The following is a 16,807-nucleotide window of genomic DNA, read 5'->3' as shown; positions in this document are numbered from 1 at the left end:
AAAGCCATCATCTAAAGTGAACCATCTACCCTTAGCACCTGGACCTTGACAATCCCTTCCGTGCCCCTCTAGCCGTTGCACCGTGAATCGATCCTTATTACGTCATCACCAGAAGTGACGTCACTAGCGGTTTCCGCGGTTGAAGCACGGGCTGAATTGTACTAAATTACGTACAATTAGTTCGCAAAGTTCTCACATCGGTAAGAAGGAAGGAGCCAGAATCAAGCGATCATGAGGCATGAATTTGAAAATTTCAAATGTAATTGTATTGAAGTAGTCGGAAGAAGTTGCTGGATGTGAAATTTAGTACAATTTGAGTACAATAGTGGAACCGGTTTGGATTCGATTTGCGGCGCTTCAAGGCGCCCGGCGCTGCATTTCCAGTTTATCCGGAAAAAGCGACGGAAGTCCTTAAAGGTTTTAATTTCATTAAAGCTCGTTTTTTTCTTTAATTTTGTATGCAGTTCATAACAGCGTGTAACGGAGGATATGTTCGTCAAGGATCTTTTCCCCGCGTTCGGATTACTGACAATTCACGCAATATTTCTCGTACAATGTAAGTATCCACTGCTTATTAGTCCTTAACTTAATTAGATTACTACTCACATTCCTGCGTTACCTTATGACGCGAACTCCGAGATGCACTTAGAAAAACCGGGCTAAAAATTGATTTTATTGTTATACTCTCCCATGGTCATTATTTAAGGAGAGGCTCGTGTTTCCGGTGGTCGATATTTTATACCCATATTCCGTAAGGTACTACGGACGTGGAACGTGTGGTGTACACCTCTGAGGACTACTGGAAAGGTGAAACGCCGCTTCGGTGCTATGATTGCAACTCGCTGTACGATCCGAGATGCGGGGACCCCTTCGATCCCTATACGATTGGGGTTGTCAATTGCTCAGAACAGAAGCCCCCTGAGCATTTGATCGATCCTGAGCTGCCTCCCAACCAGAGGATGAAGCCCACAGTTTGCAGGAAAATAATACAGAAAGGTATTGCAAGTACGTAGTTTTTCTCTGGTTAAAAATGTATTTTTCAGTCGATGGATATAAGAGGGTTATCCGCGAATGCGGATACATCCCAGACCAACGCGACGACAAACAATGTATCAAACGAGCGGGTACTTTCGGCATTGAGGTTCGCTATTGTGCCTGCACCAAATCGTTATGCAACGATGGTACCGCACTCCGTCCTTCTTCCGTTTATTTAACTTATTGCGCTTTGTTTGGTGCGTTTGCGCTGCTAAACAGCATTTTAGAACCTTTTTAGGCTTCGAAAAACTATATTTTTCCGTGTCAAATGTATCTACGGTTTGAGGGAAAATAAGTTTGTCTATAGGTAAGTGATGTCTGTAGGTAGGACGTGCCATTCATAACATTATTTTATAGAAAGTAAAGGCAAAATGCGAGTAAATCAAATTTTTTTGGCAAATATAATCAAATTACTGAAATACTTAAGTGTGTAATAGGAATTTGAACTAATTCAGATTGGTTTTTAATAACATAACATAACACACATTTTTAACGCATTATTAGTTCAACGTTCGCTGACCTTTGTTCCGATTCAAAGAAAACTTATCGCGGGATTGTCGTGAATAATAGAAATTTATTTTATCAAGAGTGTGTAAACCATCATCGCTCAAAATATTGTAAAGAATTTACAGAAATTCCGTCAGAAGAAGAGTTAAATGAGGTTTGTGTCCACTGTAACGCTAAGCGATAATAATTTGTTTATAATCGTTAGTCGCCATTTCATGGAAATATTTTATGAGATTATGAGCCAGAAATTTGGAGGAAAGGAGGTATAACAAGCATCAATTTTTACTATAGTTTTATCGAAATCAGAATTTTACATTAAAAATGTCGATTATTTTTGTTTTTAGACTATCTAAAAACTGATTCAAGCAAATTTTTGATGATAAAAGATCTAATCACGATGTTTCTTGAAAATATGGTGAAGGCAATATTATGCAGTCACAGTCGATATAATTACGGATTTTACGAACGTTGCACTAAAATTATTCATTGCTGTAACAAGCATGTTCTTGTGTCTATTATTTCATTTCATGCTATCCTCCAATTTACCAAGGTCTTGTGTCCTAGTTTCTTACATTTTAGACTTCTCCCAATCCTACAAGAAACGGACTTAGAACAATTCAAAAACTCTGCTTCTGGGTAAGTACATTGTTTATTTCGAGTTGAAATCTGTAATATGAGTTGCCCAGAAGGTTTTCACACTATTCTTGCGTGGTTTATGTGGGAAACTAATGAAAATGTCTTTAATGTGAGAAAGACAAAACAATGTTTCTTGAAAATATGGCGAATGCAACATTGTTCAGTCACAATTGAGCGTACTTGAGAATTATCTTTTTATTTATTTCGTAGTTGAGTTTTGGATATTTGACTGTTTACATGCATAAAAGCGAAATGATTAAAGTACTGTTCATTTTAACGTAAAGCTAGTGTCCATAGAAACCATGATTATAGCCAATGCTTAAGCTTTTTTAGACGTATAATTTATATGAGAGATTTCGGAAAACGATTGCAATTCTTCACGCGATAGATTCTCCGATAAGGTAATTTGGATTCTAGTGCCAGGTATTGTGATGTTCAGTTTCCCTGTTGGCAGTAAACAGATCTGCCTGGACAATACATAAAAGTCCCGTTCCCACAGGGGAAAATCAGTTAAGACGTCCCGAAATGTATGCATTGTGCCGGTTAGAAAGAGCTAAAATACACTTTCTTCGTCTGTGATTTTGGATCGTAACAGGTTATGACGAAAATCACGTGATTTTTAATGCATATTACTATTAAAAATCAAGTGATTTTTAAATCATGACGAAGAAAGCGTAATTTTCATAACGTTTGATAAAAAAACAAGTTGGCCGAAATCTGTTAAGGCGACCGGTTTCGATGGTAACAAAACAAATGACTAACGTTGTTAACGTTCCTTCCGATATAATTGTTTTGGTGGCAGAAGCCGTAAAGTTAAGTAATGTATGGACCGTTTCCTTGGTAGTTTCACTATGTGAAAACCGATATAAATTGTTTTTAATTTATCATAAAGTAGTGATAGTGATTTGGCGGCAATTGCACTACTCATCGCAAGAGGAGCGACAAATTACTAAGCCACTCAATTGGATACAGGTAACGTAGTTTTGTCACCCGCCGTTTTGTGTATTTTGCAGTCATAACTTCATTGTTGTTCGGTCAAGTTGGAAATGAGAAAAATTCGATGTTTGTAGCGCACGATCCCAATGAATCATTATTTCCGAGAATATTGCAACGAGTGCCTTGTTAATGGAAAGTCTACACCACGATACGCATTAGATCTTTCCTCGAAATTTCATTAGCTTTAAATCACCCTGTGGTGCCCCGAAAGCAGTGCATCACTTGTCGGTTCCTGTCTAGTTTTAGATAACGAAACTCAGGACTCGTTACAATGAGGTTCACCAATCACCACTGTTGATATCAAAACCTTTTTTTGTCCTTTCACCAACAGCATTTTCATGTATTATACTTATGTGGTTCATATAATCGCCATTGTTAATGAATTAAGCTTTACAAGTGCCTGCGATAGTGCAAAATTGTTATTTTCACTATTATTATGATACATTATAGATACCAGAGGTAATTATCGATGCCAGTAACACCAGGCTTCTCAAAGCCCTGGGAACTCTTCCATGAAGATTATTTCACTGGTAAAGTTAACAGGAGCTTTAAAAACCTGGCCTTAGGCTACTACATACTTGTTAACTGATTGTAGCTTCTAATCAGTGTCCTTAGAGTCGCGTTTGTTAGAATAACATTAAAGCGTATAAAGTAGCAATAATATTTTACCTATTAAGTCTTTGTAGGTAGTTTTCCCGGCACCGGCTTAGTTAAATTTGAAGTTAACTGACAACTACATATCTTTGTTGGTAAGATCAGTATAAGGGAAAATGGTTATTTTATTAAAGCCCCGGTTTATTGGGCGATTTATTATATGGTCACTGCCCGTTTTGTTGTTACATATACAGGGTGATGTTGGTCACGAAAACATAATTTTTCTTGGCATATTTTATTCTCTACAATTTTAATATTTAACGTGAATCTCACTCTGTATAAGTCGGTTGTATGGCGAATTCGCGAGAGCCCGCACCAGTAAAAAATTCGCCATGCGTTTATGTGGTTCTAACCTTGTTGTGTATCTATCAGTTTTAAATAAATGCCCTTTAGGAATAGTATTGGATTTTTTCTGTTTGATGGCGAGGCTGATGTTTTGGCATATAGGGCTATGATTGTGTTCAGAGTGGAAATATCAGGAAAGGACAGGGCTCAGAGGTTCGCATTATTTGCTCAGAATAAGATTGAAAGTTTCGACCTTTTAGCAATAATATTTCTTATTGAAAAAAAATCACATTTTATTTTGAAAAATAATTCAATTACAATAACTCTTAATACGATCCTTCTTGCCTCGAAATCTACCCAGTGCAGCCTCTACGACATCCTAAAACATCACCATAAATAAAACCTGCCAAGCCATCCAAACCCACCAACTCACCCCTCAATTAATGTGGCTCGCATCTCTTGTGTAATTTTACTGGGTTCTGCTTCATTTAGTCTGAAGACTGATTCAATTACGGCTAGCTCTGTAGCTGTGGTGTCCATGCCTGTAAAGGCACACCAATCGTTCACAACCAAGCCTCCCCCTATTACTGAACTGCCACAGTTTACTGTACCTGCCTAGTAAAAATATTGATTAATCATGAAAAAATCATGAAACTTGAGATTTACCACTAAAGGGACTTGGAGCAGTGAAGACAGCTCCTCTTGGTCGACTATGCTAGTATTCGGATGCACCAAAGCTCCTCGATTATTTAAAACGCAGTATGACCCCACTAAAACGTTCCCAGCTATGGTTTGCCTGAATACTTCTACTCCTAAAGTATCCGCAATTATTTCTTCAGTCTCTCTATCTAAATCTGGATGAACCAAGGCCACATAATCATTACAGGCAACCACATTCCCTAAAGCTGAGAGCCTTTCTTCCACTCTCTGCACTTTGACTGAGTCCGGTAGGGCGTTTCTGAGGTGTTGCAGTTCTTGATCGTGAGTAGAGTTGGGCACAAGGAGCCCTTTTTTATTTCCTGCGCACATGCGGCCGATTATCCTGCATCCTGCTAGTGAGGCGTGCACTACGGGGATTGTGTCTGCCATTTCTGATTCGAAAGTACTGGGAAATAGTGGATGTTGTATAGGGTTGCACAATGTTGGTCGTTCGGTTTATTACCTGTAGAATATCTCGGATCCTCCTATACTGGCCAGGCAATAGGCGTTGGTTAGTTTAGCGAACACTCCTATCTCGTTTTTGCTTTCGAAATGTGTACGAACTGCCATAATTTCGGCTTTTTTTGGTATGTTTCTATGCAAATCAACTTCTAATTTTTTATAGAACGAAAAACACGTTTATAACCTTAAAAATAAACTGTCACTGTACTTTCAAATTAATTTTAGCTATATTTATTGGATTATCCACGAAACAACAATGACAACAGCGCATTTTCTTTTTACAGTAATGACAAACATAACCTCATTCGACATGTGTGTCGAAATAACCCATCATATTACCGGTGTAGCCACATTTGCAATAACGTGTCTTAACTAAGTACATAGGCTGTAGTACTGCGCACGTGGCTGTATTTGCGATGATGTCACCTCACATCATTTTTTATGTTTCTTATGAAAATTTCAGCACACTCACTCGACTTTTCCCACTTTCGTTTGTCGCATACATCTTGAAAAAGGATGGTCGAGTCGAATCTTTCTAATTGTTTTTCATAAGGACCTTTTGATTTTTTTTTAATCTAAAAGCCGGCGAAATTTTGTGATATTTTTAACACTGCCTTACTATATGTTACTGCCCTGACATGAGTTCTGATAAGGACACTCTCATAGCCCTACAAACGTTAGGCCTGAGCGAACAGAAGGCCAAAGAAACCCTCAAGAATCCTGCAGTTACCAAGACCCTCGTTTCTATTTTACAAGAGGTAAGACCTCATTAGTACCTCTATGCTTATGTTAATACCTACCTCTTCCTGTTAGGTTCGAGGGGTAGCCTTAACAGATGGAACAGGAACCCTTCTGTACCACTTGGCAACCAAGTTAAAACCTCAAATTGGCCATCATTTACCCATGTTAATTAAGTATGTAGTGGCCAAGAAACTGGACAACACCTTAAGGGTCGATAAAGCCATAGAATTTGCCCTTTCGCATATAAGTAAGATTGACAGTAATGACTTGGAAAAGTACTGTGGAGTTGGAGTGGTGATAACTCCAGAAGAAATTGAGAAGTGTGTTGAGAAGCATTTGAAAGCTGTTAAAGCAGAACTTATAGAGAAGCGATATCGATTTAATGCTGGGCCAATAATGCAGAAAATCAGAGAAGAGCTGCTGTGGGCTGGTTAGTATTTTAGTGGTAATGAGAATGTTGAAGTGTTTATAATGGGTTTTTTGGGGCAGATGGCAAGGCTGTTAAGAACGAGATAGATTTGCAAATACTGGATCTATTGGGGCCTAAAACTGAGGCTGATTTGGCGCCGGTGTCAAAGAGTGATAAAAAGATGGCAAAACCAGGGAAGGGAATTGAGAAAGTGAAGCTTGCAGAGGAAAGTAAAGGTAATAACGAAATTTGGAAAGATGTAAGTTTATTACGACTTTATGTCTCATCCTGGCTTAGCTTTTCATTAATTTGAGTCAGTTTGGTTCATCTCAAGTTAAGTTAGTTGAATGCAAGTAGAAACTGTCAATGACAAGCATGTTGATGCTGTAGGAAAGTGTCCTACCAGCCCCATTTGTCAGGTGTTCAAGGGTGATTTTCTTTAAATTCAAAATAGTCTTTTGTTTCAAAGATGGGTCTTTGAACCAAGGGTTAACGATCCTGGATGTAATGAGGAAAATCAACTTTCACGCACCTGGCGAAAACTACAAAACTGAAGGGTATGTTGTAACCAGTAATACTGAGAGGCTTTTGAAAGAGCACTTAAAGATCACTGGCGGAAAGGTAAGATATATGATATATGAGATTATATGTTTTTTTTTTCACTGAATTATTGTCAAAGGTTAGAACTAGGTTCCCCCCTGAGCCCAATGGCATTCTGCATATTGGCCACGCCAAAGCTATCAATATCAACTTCGGTTATGCAGCTGCTAGCAAAGGCATATGTTTCCTGAGGTATGATGACACAAATCCAGAAAAAGAGGAAGAAAAATTCTTCAAGGGCATCTACGACATTGTAACCTGGTTGGGTGAGCTATAACTGAAACTCGTTAGTCAACAACACAATAAAATATTAAATTTTCCAGGCTACAAGCCCTATAAAATCACCCACTCCTCAGATTACTTCGAACAGCTGTACGAGTGGGCAATTAAGTTAATCAACAAGGGCATGGCCTATGTATGTCATCAGACAGCAGATGAAATGAAGGGTTTCAACCCACAACCCTCACCTTGGAGAGATCGCCCGATTGAAGAGAGTTTGCAACTTTTCAAGGACATGAAAAATGGTAAAATTGATGAAGGAGCTGCCACTTTGCGTATGAAAATTACTCTAGAGGAAGGGAAACTTGATCCTGTGGCGTATAGGGTGCGTTTCATCCCGCATCATCGCACTGGAGACAAATGGTGCATTTACCCCACTTATGACTACACTCACTGTCTTTGCGACAGCATTGAAAATATCACGCATTCGTTATGCACTAAAGAGTTTCAGTCAAGGTACTTGAATTGGCTCTTAAGTTAACAAAATGTTAATGAATAATCTTTCCAGGAGATCCAGTTACTATTGGTTGTGTAATGCTCTGGACATTTATTGCCCAGTCCAATGGGAATATGGCAGATTAAACGTTAATTATACAGTGGTGTCCAAGAGGAAGATTGCCAAGTTAATTTCCGAGGGGATTGTCAAGGGTCAGTTTTAGGTTTCAAGGGATTTTAGCTAAGTCAAGTTATAATTGTGTAGATTGGGACGATCCCAGGCTGTTCACTCTGACTGCACTGAGGAGGCGCGGGTTTCCTTCGGAGGCAATAAATAATTTCTGCGCACAATTGGGAGTTACAGGGGCTCAGAGTACCGTGGATCCGTCCATGTTGGAAGCCTATGTTAGGGATTACTTGAATAACGTAGCTGCCAGGTAAGTCTTTGGTAAATTCCTTTAGCGAGGGAGTTTTTAGATAATGTTGGAACTTTTCTTTATTGAAGTGCTTTAACGTTTTTTTTTTATGCTAAGAGTTTGTTTACCATTGTTAAGCGACTCTTGTTCAATCGCCTTGGTCAAGAAAATAACAAATGTAAAAAGATTATTAGAGAGTTAAGCGTATATTTACGAATATGTGAATTAGACTTTGAATTGTTTTTAGCTCGAGACCTTATCAGGCACATTATGGAAAGTTTCCTAAATTTTTCCCAAATTTGCTCTTGTAGCATCTTTTACAATTAATTTTTTGCTGTAATGAGTTCAACGATGTTACCGTTCTTGCAGACAAATGGTGGTCCTAGATCCCCTGAAAATAACCATCGAAAACTACCCTTACCCCGGACCGAAACAACTGTCAGTGCCCGATTTTCCTAATAAGCCTGAATCAGGCAACCATAATGTAATTTTCGATCGTGTTATCTACATTGAAAAAAGCGATTTTATGGAGGTAAACATACCTGTTTTTTATTGACTTTAATCGTATTTGCACAATACCTTTGCTTTAGGAAAGTGACAAAGGTTATAGACGTCTCACAAAATCTCAGCCAGTAGGCCTACGACATGCTGGCTTCGTTCTTGATGTCACCGAAGTGAAAAAACTTCCATCGGGAGAGGTTGCAGAGGTCGTTTGTAAGTGCTCTGAAACCGAAAAAGGCACGGTTAAACCCAAAGCTTTTATTCACTGGGTGGCTGATCCCATTGAGATTGAAGTACGGCTTTATTCGGCTCTGTAAGTCGATGCTGTTTTCGTTAGAAGTGAGCTTATTGAAAGTTTTCCAGATTTAAGCATAAAAACCCTGAAGATATCAACGAAGTTCCCAATGGGTTTTTGTCGGATTGTATTCCAAATTCGTTGCAGGTTTTGAGGAGTTTTGCAGACAAATCTTTGAAGAACGCTAAAATTTTGGATCGGTTCCAGTTTGAAAGAACTGGGTTTTTTTCCATTGATCCTGATACCAGCGGAAATAAGGTGGAAATTTGGTTTCTTTTATGAAAAATTTCATGTAATAAAATTTGGTTTTAGATTGTGGTAAATAGGACAGTGGGCCTTAAGGAAGACACCGGAAAGTAGATGCTAAAAAAGGATAATTATGATTATTTATTTGAATATATTTTAACCAATATTTTATGATTTTTTATTCTGGCGTCCCTATTGTTGTACCATCTCTCTTTTAAGCCTGGTACTGAATCCAGTTTGGTCGATACAGGCAACTGAAATGTTCTTGAAGATCAGATTTGTCAATGAAAAATGTTGAATAAAAAAGTTAAGTTGTCCGAATTAGAAAATATTTGATACCGAAGAAAGAAGGATTATAAGGATATATCTGATCCCAAACGTTGAAAAAGTTTCATAATAAACGCTTTACTCTAAAATTCGGTCTTCACAAAGTCAGTGGCGTACAGGACAATTTTGTACTAACAAAATTAAGTGAAAATTGAGTGTTCCGATTTAAACGAGATTGGGTTCCGCAGTAGCTGTACGATATAGCTTTGATATGCTGCGGTTAAAATTCAAATCGGACAATTTCGATTTTTGGGTCGAAAAAATATCATGGACTATACATCATGGAAATTTTTGGTTAAAAAAGTGAAGTTGCTTCGATTTGGAAAATATTTGGTACCAAGGCAGGTACTCCAAATGCCTACCCGCAAACCAAATATCTTCAAAATTTGAGCATTCAATTTTCACTAATTTTTTTAGCTCAAAATTACTTATCTACGCCACTGGTTTTACGAAGACAAAATTTTAGGAAAAAGTGCATATTATGGAATTTTTTCGCAAAAAGTCATCGTCGTCAATCAAATTGTGAGTCATATTTCGCTAAATTGCGATTATTAATCTAGTGAGTTTTTTTAGGGAAAAACAACTTATTAGGATTGCAATAAAACTCGTGTTTCCAGTTTTAAATATTTGTTATAAATGATCAGCTTAAACTAACATAAGTGCCCATCCCCAGTGAAAGAATTGATTTTTTTTAGGTAAAGCAACATTGCTCTTTACAGCAGTACTATATTCTAAGGCTGTACTAACAAGTAAATATATTTTATTTTATTGTATCGTCTACTTTATATAAATCGTCCTATGGGCAATTACTGACCCTTACTTTCCAACACGCCTTTCTCAATTTACCCTCGAAAATCTCTCCGAGGACACTTGAGTGTTTTAAAATATTATATTTACAGATACAGAATGCAGCAATGAAATTAAAAAAAAAACTAAAAGTAGATTCAAACTTAAGTAAGGCTGTATGTTTGTATGAAATATGAAGTAAATGAAACAGTAAGTACACTCGTGAATCGTAGAAAAGGGAATACCTAGAAAGTACCTAAACTGCGCCAAAAAGCTTCTAGAGAATTTTGGTTCTTTTTTTACATTTAACAGGTGGTTAGGCCTTATCCGCTAATTAGGACAAAACCACATGAATTACGAGCAAAAACATGCCTACAAATTCCCGGTAGGTACGACACTTATCGCGCGATTACTGTCGAGAAAACGAAATGCAAAATCGTGTTTAAAAAAAAAACGAACACGCAAAATTGAAACGACGACAGTACCCCCGTGTTCAACCGGCTTTAACTACAGAACGGTCCCGTGTTTATTTGTAGACGGCCGTCTTTACACTCGCAGCTTACACGCACTATTATCACACATTATTTACACGAATTTGAAAAACTCTATTAGACTGGGCGCACGCGGTCAAAGTCCTTCGCTTTGCGTAATTGTGCAAATGTACACTCTTCAAACACGAAGAATCATGCGCACATGCTCGAGAAAAACGACTCGCTCGGTAGAGACGCGAATGACTCGATGTGCGCATGAACCTTAAATTTTACTATTATTATAGTCACGGTTTAGTAGTGAGATGCTCCGTTTCGAATCCCTGACGCATGCGTGAATCAAGACAGTGGCAACTTTGCTCAATTTCTTCGGCATAACCGACCGGAGATGCGTCAGACCGAGACGCGGAGTTGCCGGACTGCCCGAAATTTCTCATTTTTTTCGACCGCCCGCAGCTCCGCCTTTGACCATCCGCGGGCCGAAATTGACGTGGAATTTGGTTTGAAAGCGCACATGCTGGCGCTTCAAGTACTTAGCAACAACGATGCAGGATTACACACTTCAAAACATAATAAAAGGAAAATCGCTAAATTACCTATGTATAATAATAACAGGAAAATAAATATTTGCCGACAAGATAGAGACCCGTGGACTAAGAAGAATTCATGATGCTTTCGAATTTAGTCGTAATTTACCTAACATAAGACCGTAGCAGGCATAGGGGTCCGACTCTCAAGAAGCGCAGAGTAAATGCAGATCTGTATCTCGAAAGTTGGGTCCTTGTGCGGCTGCCCGATAAGTTCCAATAACAATCGAAAGAAGTCGAGAAAGTAGGAGAGCCTCCCCCACCGCGCACGTTCTTTCAATTCCAAATATCACAAGCTTGAATAAGGAGTCAGAGTGTATTTCATCATTCTTAAATCTTAAAACTACGTTAGAGCATTATTCGAAAAATTGTTGTGGTTGTTCATCCGGGAGACAGAAACCTTGATGTTCCTCCGCCGCCTTTATCCCTTCGAAGACTTCAGCCTGGAAGCGGTCCAATCCTGATAACCGTTTACGTCATTGGATTCTCTTCGCTGCTGTCGGGAACGTCCGTCTCCTTGACGACCAGTCACAGCTTCAGTTCGTTAGCTATTTTGCTAGCAATGTTCTTGAAACCGATACTCGTCCCTGTTGGAAACGAAACCCGGTTAACTCGGCCACATCGGCTGAAGCGGAAACTACCTGAAATCCTTTTGAAGCGGACTCCGTTCAGGGACAGTCTGGGCAGCTTGCACACTTCGATCTCCCATTGGACGAGACTGTCCGTGTTGGGGTCGCCGTGAACGCAGAGCAGCAGAAAGCGCTCACGTTGTTCGTAGTCGCAGTTGTTTGCGTCGAGCACCTGAAACAGGGGCATTGACAACATTTTTGCTAAAACGATTCGAAGGTGAATGCGCCTGGCTAAGTTTATTTTGGTTAGGATTTAGTACGACTGGCGGAAATTGCGAAACTGTCGAGGAGTGACACCGGAGCAGGAACATCATTGAGAGAACTTCAGATATTTTCTGTTAATTCAACGGTTTTTATGGTTCCCATTTTGGCGTCAGCCAATTGGTCACCACGACGTAAGCGGGTGTGAAATCGGGAAAATTTTGTGTTGAAAAATTTTAAGGAAAAAAATTTAATCGAGGATTATTCCAAACTGAAAAGATAAATTTCACAGTTTTGCAACATGGCCGAGGTTTCGGTGGCTAGCACTTTGACGTCACGCAATGTGTCACCCAGACGTATTCTCGAACCAAAACAAATGAATCGTGTTGCCATTTTTTTCTTGAAGCGTGTGCATTTTAAGAAATCGCAAGTTGGCACGAAGTCCGGGAAATTTTATATACAGCTTAGAATCGCATAGAAAAAAATTCGCACGAGAGAAAATCGTTCAAAACTTTGTGTGGTTTGGCAACGTCAACAGCTGGCTTGACGTTGACTTTGCGCATCTTGATGACGACACTCGAGACAAAGGAACGCTGCCATGTTGCCATTTTCTCACTGATCGATTTTAAGTAAGTAATTTCGTTTTCGCGCCATTGGCAAATCGCTCCTCTAGCTTTACCTTCCTAATTTCGGCCATAATTTCTGCCGGATCTCTGCTAGAAGTCGTCTTCATCGACCACGTGAAACGCAACGATCGCGGCTTCACATGTTCCTCGTTCTGCGTGCCCCCTCCTCCCACCCTGCAAAACAAAACCCTCTTTAGTCCCCGGAAAACAGAACGAACCGCAGCTGCTGAAAAGAAAATCACTGCACAAAAACCACACGGAGAAAAACATAGATCGAGAACTCTCCCTAGAGGGCTTCAGTGTCTGTCTGCGGTTACTTCGGAACGAGCTAAAGCTAAAATTGTCCGCAGGGAGTTCTGAACTTACCCTACTGAAGGTAAAGGTGAATTGCTGTGTTTAACTTGTTGGCCGGGTTCTAACGCTCTGAAAACAACAAATTCGAAACGTAAGAATACAAAATGAAATTAGTAACGGGCGGTGGGTGGACGGATGGATGGATGGACAAGCTGACGCAAGTGCAAATTAGGATGAGAACGGAAAGAAAAGTAAAAATAAATAAATAAAAATCTCACCTGGAAGCGGCGCTTAGCGGTGGTGTTAGGGTGAGGTGAGTGGAAGGTTTAAGTGATCGCAGTGTTAGTTCAAGTAGCCACAACCGCTAAATTAAACTGCCGAGACGTAACAGGAAACTGTGTGTATATTAAATTTTGTCGTCTCTAACATGGTACCATTAAATTGTAATCAAACAGACTAGTAGTACGTAACAATATGCGACTGAACATCAGCCTTAAATACCAATTTTTGCCTAACTATACGTAAGAAATAACTGTTCTAGTCACTTTGCTATAGCGGTGAGAACAAAAGAATTATCCTATTTAAACGTGTGGCCCAACTTTCGCCATACCAAAGCCATACTACACCACTGTGCATAAATTTGTTTAAAAAAAAAGTCTTTGTAAATCACAATCACGCGCTCGCTCTCTCTCTCAAAAGCAATCGAGGTGTCATCGGGGGGCTCCGCTGCCAGGACAGTAGGGCGCAGCCGCTGCGGCCGGTCCAGACTCGAACCAGGAGCGTGCGCTGAGTGGCCGGTCCCTCCTCGTTCAATGCCTGGACCAGAAAATTCGCCACTGTTACAATAGATGTCGCCTTAGCGATGAGAGTGTTACATTTGTTTTATGACCCCAGTTGAGATTAGCGAGAGGGGTGTGTGGAAACGAAGGGACGAACCACTCGCGCGGACACACATTTACGTAGAACCACCCCCCCCCCCCCCAAATTTAGTGGCTATTTAAAGCGGATTTTTGGGCCCAAAAAATGTTACCAGAGAAACGGCAAAATGTGTAACGTTGCTCCGATAACTCTGATGGGAATTTGACGGTAAAAACAATTAGGAGTCAGGACATAAAGCAAACAGGGCGTAGCTGTCTTACGTTTCTGTTACTAAGCGATGCTTCAAGGGCTGCTGCGTGCGAAACAATTGCGGAAAACGGCAATGCGACATTATTCATTTGTTACTTCACGGCCGGGAAAAGAAAATGGTTGCCTAACTACTGGTTGCCATGTTGCCGGACGTGGCGACGTTGCTAAATCGTCGGGCAGCCATTTTCTAACCAAGCCACACTAATGGGTTTTCTTTAGCCTTCCGCACATAAAAAACTGAGTAAGCCTCACTGATGCCCCCCAACGGACTGACGACAAAACTAAATTTGACGCTTGGCGTTGTCAATATTCGTTGGTAATTCCCCCAAACGCGGAAAACACTACACGGCTATGGAGGCGACCGGTAAATGTGGTTGTGGTGGATGGGCTGCGCTAGTGAAATGTACCGGGTGTCCCAAAGTGAAGGGTGACCACCGAGATCTCGGAAACCGGAACCGACTAAACAGTCCCGCCATTACCTTCTTAACCAGGTGCAGTTTTGAGATTAAGAAAACTTCCGCTGGTTTCTGAGATATCGAGAGAAAGTGTTTTTTTCTTTAAGTACGAAACTGTCTGTTTTTAAGCGAATTTGGATTCTATTCGGCCTCCTGAAGCCATCGGCGTAACGCAAGCGGATAAAAAATCAACATGAAAAGGGGCATTTAAACACGTTAATCTATCCGTCTTTCTTCTTCACGCTGCTTCTGACATAAAGCTCTCTTTGTCTAAAAGTGCCATCTTATCCGCCGGAGGAAGATGGTCGTGCGGAAAATCGACAACAAGCGTTAGCCGACTGCAGCAGTTAATTTGGCGGGCTCGTAATTTACTGACAGTTTCCGAGATACAGACGGCAACCTCTCCTAATTGTACACCCGGTACTTGTGGTGAAGGTGATGAGTATACAGGCACAAAATAGTTGGTGTTATTGCAGTCGCTAGAAAACCCGTGTTAATGAGTTGTTATCACAAAGGCTCGGAGAGCCCCAACTATTCCCGAGTCTGTTTTGATCCGGATCGCATATATGGCTTTGAGGGTATAAACGTTGTGAATATAGGCGACACTAAACGGCTTCCCTGTGATATCAAAATTTACGTGAAAACAAAACAAAACTAAAGTCTTACATGACATAGAAACAGTAACTGTGCGTCACGCACAAAAATACCGTATTAGAGCACCTTTACCTTCAAAAACTATGCGCCTAGTTCTACGCCTACAAACGCCAAAACAACGCCTATTTCAATTTACATTAAAGGCTCTTGTTTTAGCTCTCAAAATACGTTATTCTATTAAGGACATGTAAAGGGATTCAGGCTTTAAACAGCCCTTCTAGTGCAAATGTGTTCAGCTCTCATATAGGCCCTGAGTAGCTCCATCTAATTCGCCCCCCTTAAAACCGCCGTGATTACAAGCGGATTCCTCGTCTATTCTTTCAATGTCATTAGTTTAAAGAGTGTTGCGTTGTAGCGCCATTCTTTTGCAGAATTGTTCAGCTATTTAAAATACACGGAAGGCGGAATCGGGTTCTGCAAGCCGCAAGTGTCACTTAGCCCACCGGTTATTTTCATTTTTGACTGAAACAATCCTGAATCCCCTCGTACACGTCTATTGCCCCCAGGAACCTCATACAACTACTCCAACTTATGAGATCCCTTGAAACTACGCCCCTTAAGCTCCCGAAAGCTACCACGTCGACTACAACTGAACGTAAACTCGTCACTTACCGTTTGGTGAAGCTTTTGAGGCTGAATTTGGCGAAAAACGAGCGCCCGTGCGTCGCGTCCCCCGTTGGCGCTCCTTGGGCGTATTGCGCCCTGGGACGGGTCTGCCCCGAGTGGAACGTGCTCCTCGACGAAGTATTTCTCGGGAACGCTTGTTGTCTCGTGGCGGCCGGAGAGGCAGTGGTGCGACTATAGGGGAGAGAATGTCACTCGGAGGTTAAGGTAATGGCAATAAATGCAAAAACAAACGATAAAAATACATAGAAATAGTTATAGTTGATTGCGTTAGGATTTTAGTTCTGTAAAAGTCCACCACCAATCTGTCAGTTTAAAAGTTTGAAATGGTGCTTGATAAGGTTGAAGTTGAGCATCTCACTAAATCGATCGTCCCGATTAGCAACATTTCATTGTTCTATTTTGTTAGTTGGAACCGCCAACCCTAGACAGTACCAATGAGGGCTTAATGCGATGCTTTGACAACAAAAAGACGTTACATGTATGCGCAACATGCGAATAAATTGTCCATAGATAAAAAGTACAACCCGCCAATTGTCAAGAAAACTTATTGAAATTCTTGACAATTGGTGACCAAAAGTTTGGTCTCATAAATTTTTCAAATGTTGTCACTTTATTAGTTACTTTGGCATCAAAAAGACATTACATGACGAGAATTTACAGTTCCCTACTTGTGAAGAAAATGATTATACTGATTGAAAGTTCATTAAAAAAAGGATATTTGACCCCATTGACACTAGACTGTCAGCAAACAGCCACACTTTTAAACCAGATATTCCACCTATCCTACAAACAACCACAAGCACCCCGGG

General features: G+C 40.3%; 4 protein-coding genes across 20 annotated transcripts in view; 2 read left to right on the top strand and 2 right to left on the bottom strand.

Annotated features, from left to right (window-relative positions):
* The first annotated feature begins 366 nt into the window (after window positions 1-366).
* On the top strand, window positions 367-4,224 carry LOC136415550 (UPAR/Ly6 domain-containing protein crok-like). The gene is made up of 3 exons (XM_066400181.1): window positions 367-556; window positions 757-996; window positions 1,044-4,224. Exons 1-3 carry the CDS (start codon window positions 490-492, stop codon window positions 1,271-1,273), a joined length of 537 nt encoding a protein of 178 aa, XP_066256278.1. The 5' UTR covers window positions 367-489; the 3' UTR covers window positions 1,274-4,224.
* A 154-nt stretch (window positions 4,225-4,378) lies between these two features.
* eIF6 (eukaryotic translation initiation factor 6) overlaps window positions 4,379-16,807 on the bottom strand; it is a 91,707-nt gene continuing 79,278 nt past the window's right edge. The window contains exons 2-5 of the mRNA XM_066399897.1: window positions 5,276-5,407; window positions 4,780-5,218; window positions 4,547-4,728; window positions 4,379-4,492 (exon numbers count right to left, since the gene is read on the bottom strand). Of these exons, the coding sequence (XP_066255994.1) occupies window positions 4,483-4,492; window positions 4,547-4,728; window positions 4,780-5,218; window positions 5,276-5,382 (738 nt within the window). The 5' untranslated portion in view covers window positions 5,383-5,407 and the 3' untranslated portion in view covers window positions 4,379-4,482. The remainder of the gene's footprint in view (window positions 4,493-4,546; window positions 4,729-4,779; window positions 5,219-5,275; window positions 5,408-16,807) is intronic.
* GlnRS (Glutaminyl-tRNA synthetase) lies at window positions 5,824-9,361 on the top strand. Of its 2 annotated transcripts, none has more exons than XM_066400100.1 (12): window positions 5,824-6,032; window positions 6,088-6,445; window positions 6,505-6,660; window positions 6,894-7,045; window positions 7,104-7,290; window positions 7,348-7,759; window positions 7,812-7,951; window positions 8,004-8,175; window positions 8,524-8,686; window positions 8,745-8,968; window positions 9,019-9,208; window positions 9,263-9,361. In XM_066400100.1, the coding sequence occupies exons 1-12, from the start codon at window positions 5,913-5,915 to the stop codon at window positions 9,308-9,310; spliced, it is 2,322 nt and encodes a 773-aa protein (XP_066256197.1). In that variant the 5' UTR covers window positions 5,824-5,912; the 3' UTR covers window positions 9,311-9,361. The 2 variants fall into 2 exon arrangements, with proteins under 2 accessions (XP_066256197.1, XP_066256196.1); XM_066400099.1 differs by having other exon boundaries at window positions 7,104-7,295; window positions 7,353-7,759.
* The window catches only part of LOC136415336 (serine/threonine-protein kinase MARK2-like), a 28,953-nt gene continuing 22,279 nt past the window's right edge, over window positions 10,134-16,807 (bottom strand). For 12 of the 16 annotated variants that reach the window (XM_066399872.1, XM_066399866.1, XM_066399869.1 and 9 more), the window contains 5 exons: window positions 15,984-16,169; window positions 13,207-13,263; window positions 12,894-13,014; window positions 12,026-12,185; window positions 10,134-11,971 (listed from right to left, as the gene is read on the bottom strand). In XM_066399872.1, coding sequence (XP_066255969.1) covers window positions 11,913-11,971; window positions 12,026-12,185; window positions 12,894-13,014; window positions 13,207-13,263; window positions 15,984-16,169 — 583 coding nt within the window. In that variant the 3' untranslated portion in view covers window positions 10,134-11,912. Of the gene's footprint in view, window positions 11,972-12,025; window positions 12,186-12,893; window positions 13,015-13,206; window positions 13,264-13,519; window positions 13,951-15,983; window positions 16,170-16,807 lie in introns of those variants that run through there. The other 4 variants (XM_066399878.1, XM_066399876.1, XM_066399871.1 and 1 more) reach the window with 3 other exon arrangements.

Source organism: Euwallacea similis, chromosome 20 (genome assembly GCF_039881205.1).
Source record: "Euwallacea similis isolate ESF13 chromosome 20, ESF131.1, whole genome shotgun sequence".
Lineage (NCBI taxonomy): Eukaryota > Metazoa > Arthropoda > Insecta > Coleoptera > Curculionidae > Euwallacea > Euwallacea similis.
The sequence above is the reverse complement of the archived record's forward strand: the minus strand, read 5'-3'. Positions and strand labels throughout refer to the sequence as shown.

Coding starts and splice junctions, on each gene's coding strand:
- LOC136415550 (XM_066400181.1), top strand. CDS start 490: ATGTTCGTCAAGGATCTTTTCCCCGCGTTCGGATTACTGACAATTCAC. Junction 557..756: donor CGCAATATTTCTCGTACAAT/GTAAGTATCCAC, acceptor ATATTCCGTAAG/GTACTACGGACGTGGAACGT. Junction 997..1,043: donor CAGGAAAATAATACAGAAAG/GTATTGCAAGTA, acceptor TGTATTTTTCAG/TCGATGGATATAAGAGGGTT.
- GlnRS (XM_066400100.1), top strand. CDS start 5,913: ATGAGTTCTGATAAGGACACTCTCATAGCCCTACAAACGTTAGGCCTG. Junction 6,033..6,087: donor TCGTTTCTATTTTACAAGAG/GTAAGACCTCAT, acceptor TCTTCCTGTTAG/GTTCGAGGGGTAGCCTTAAC. Junction 7,760..7,811: donor ACTAAAGAGTTTCAGTCAAG/GTACTTGAATTG, acceptor TAATCTTTCCAG/GAGATCCAGTTACTATTGGT.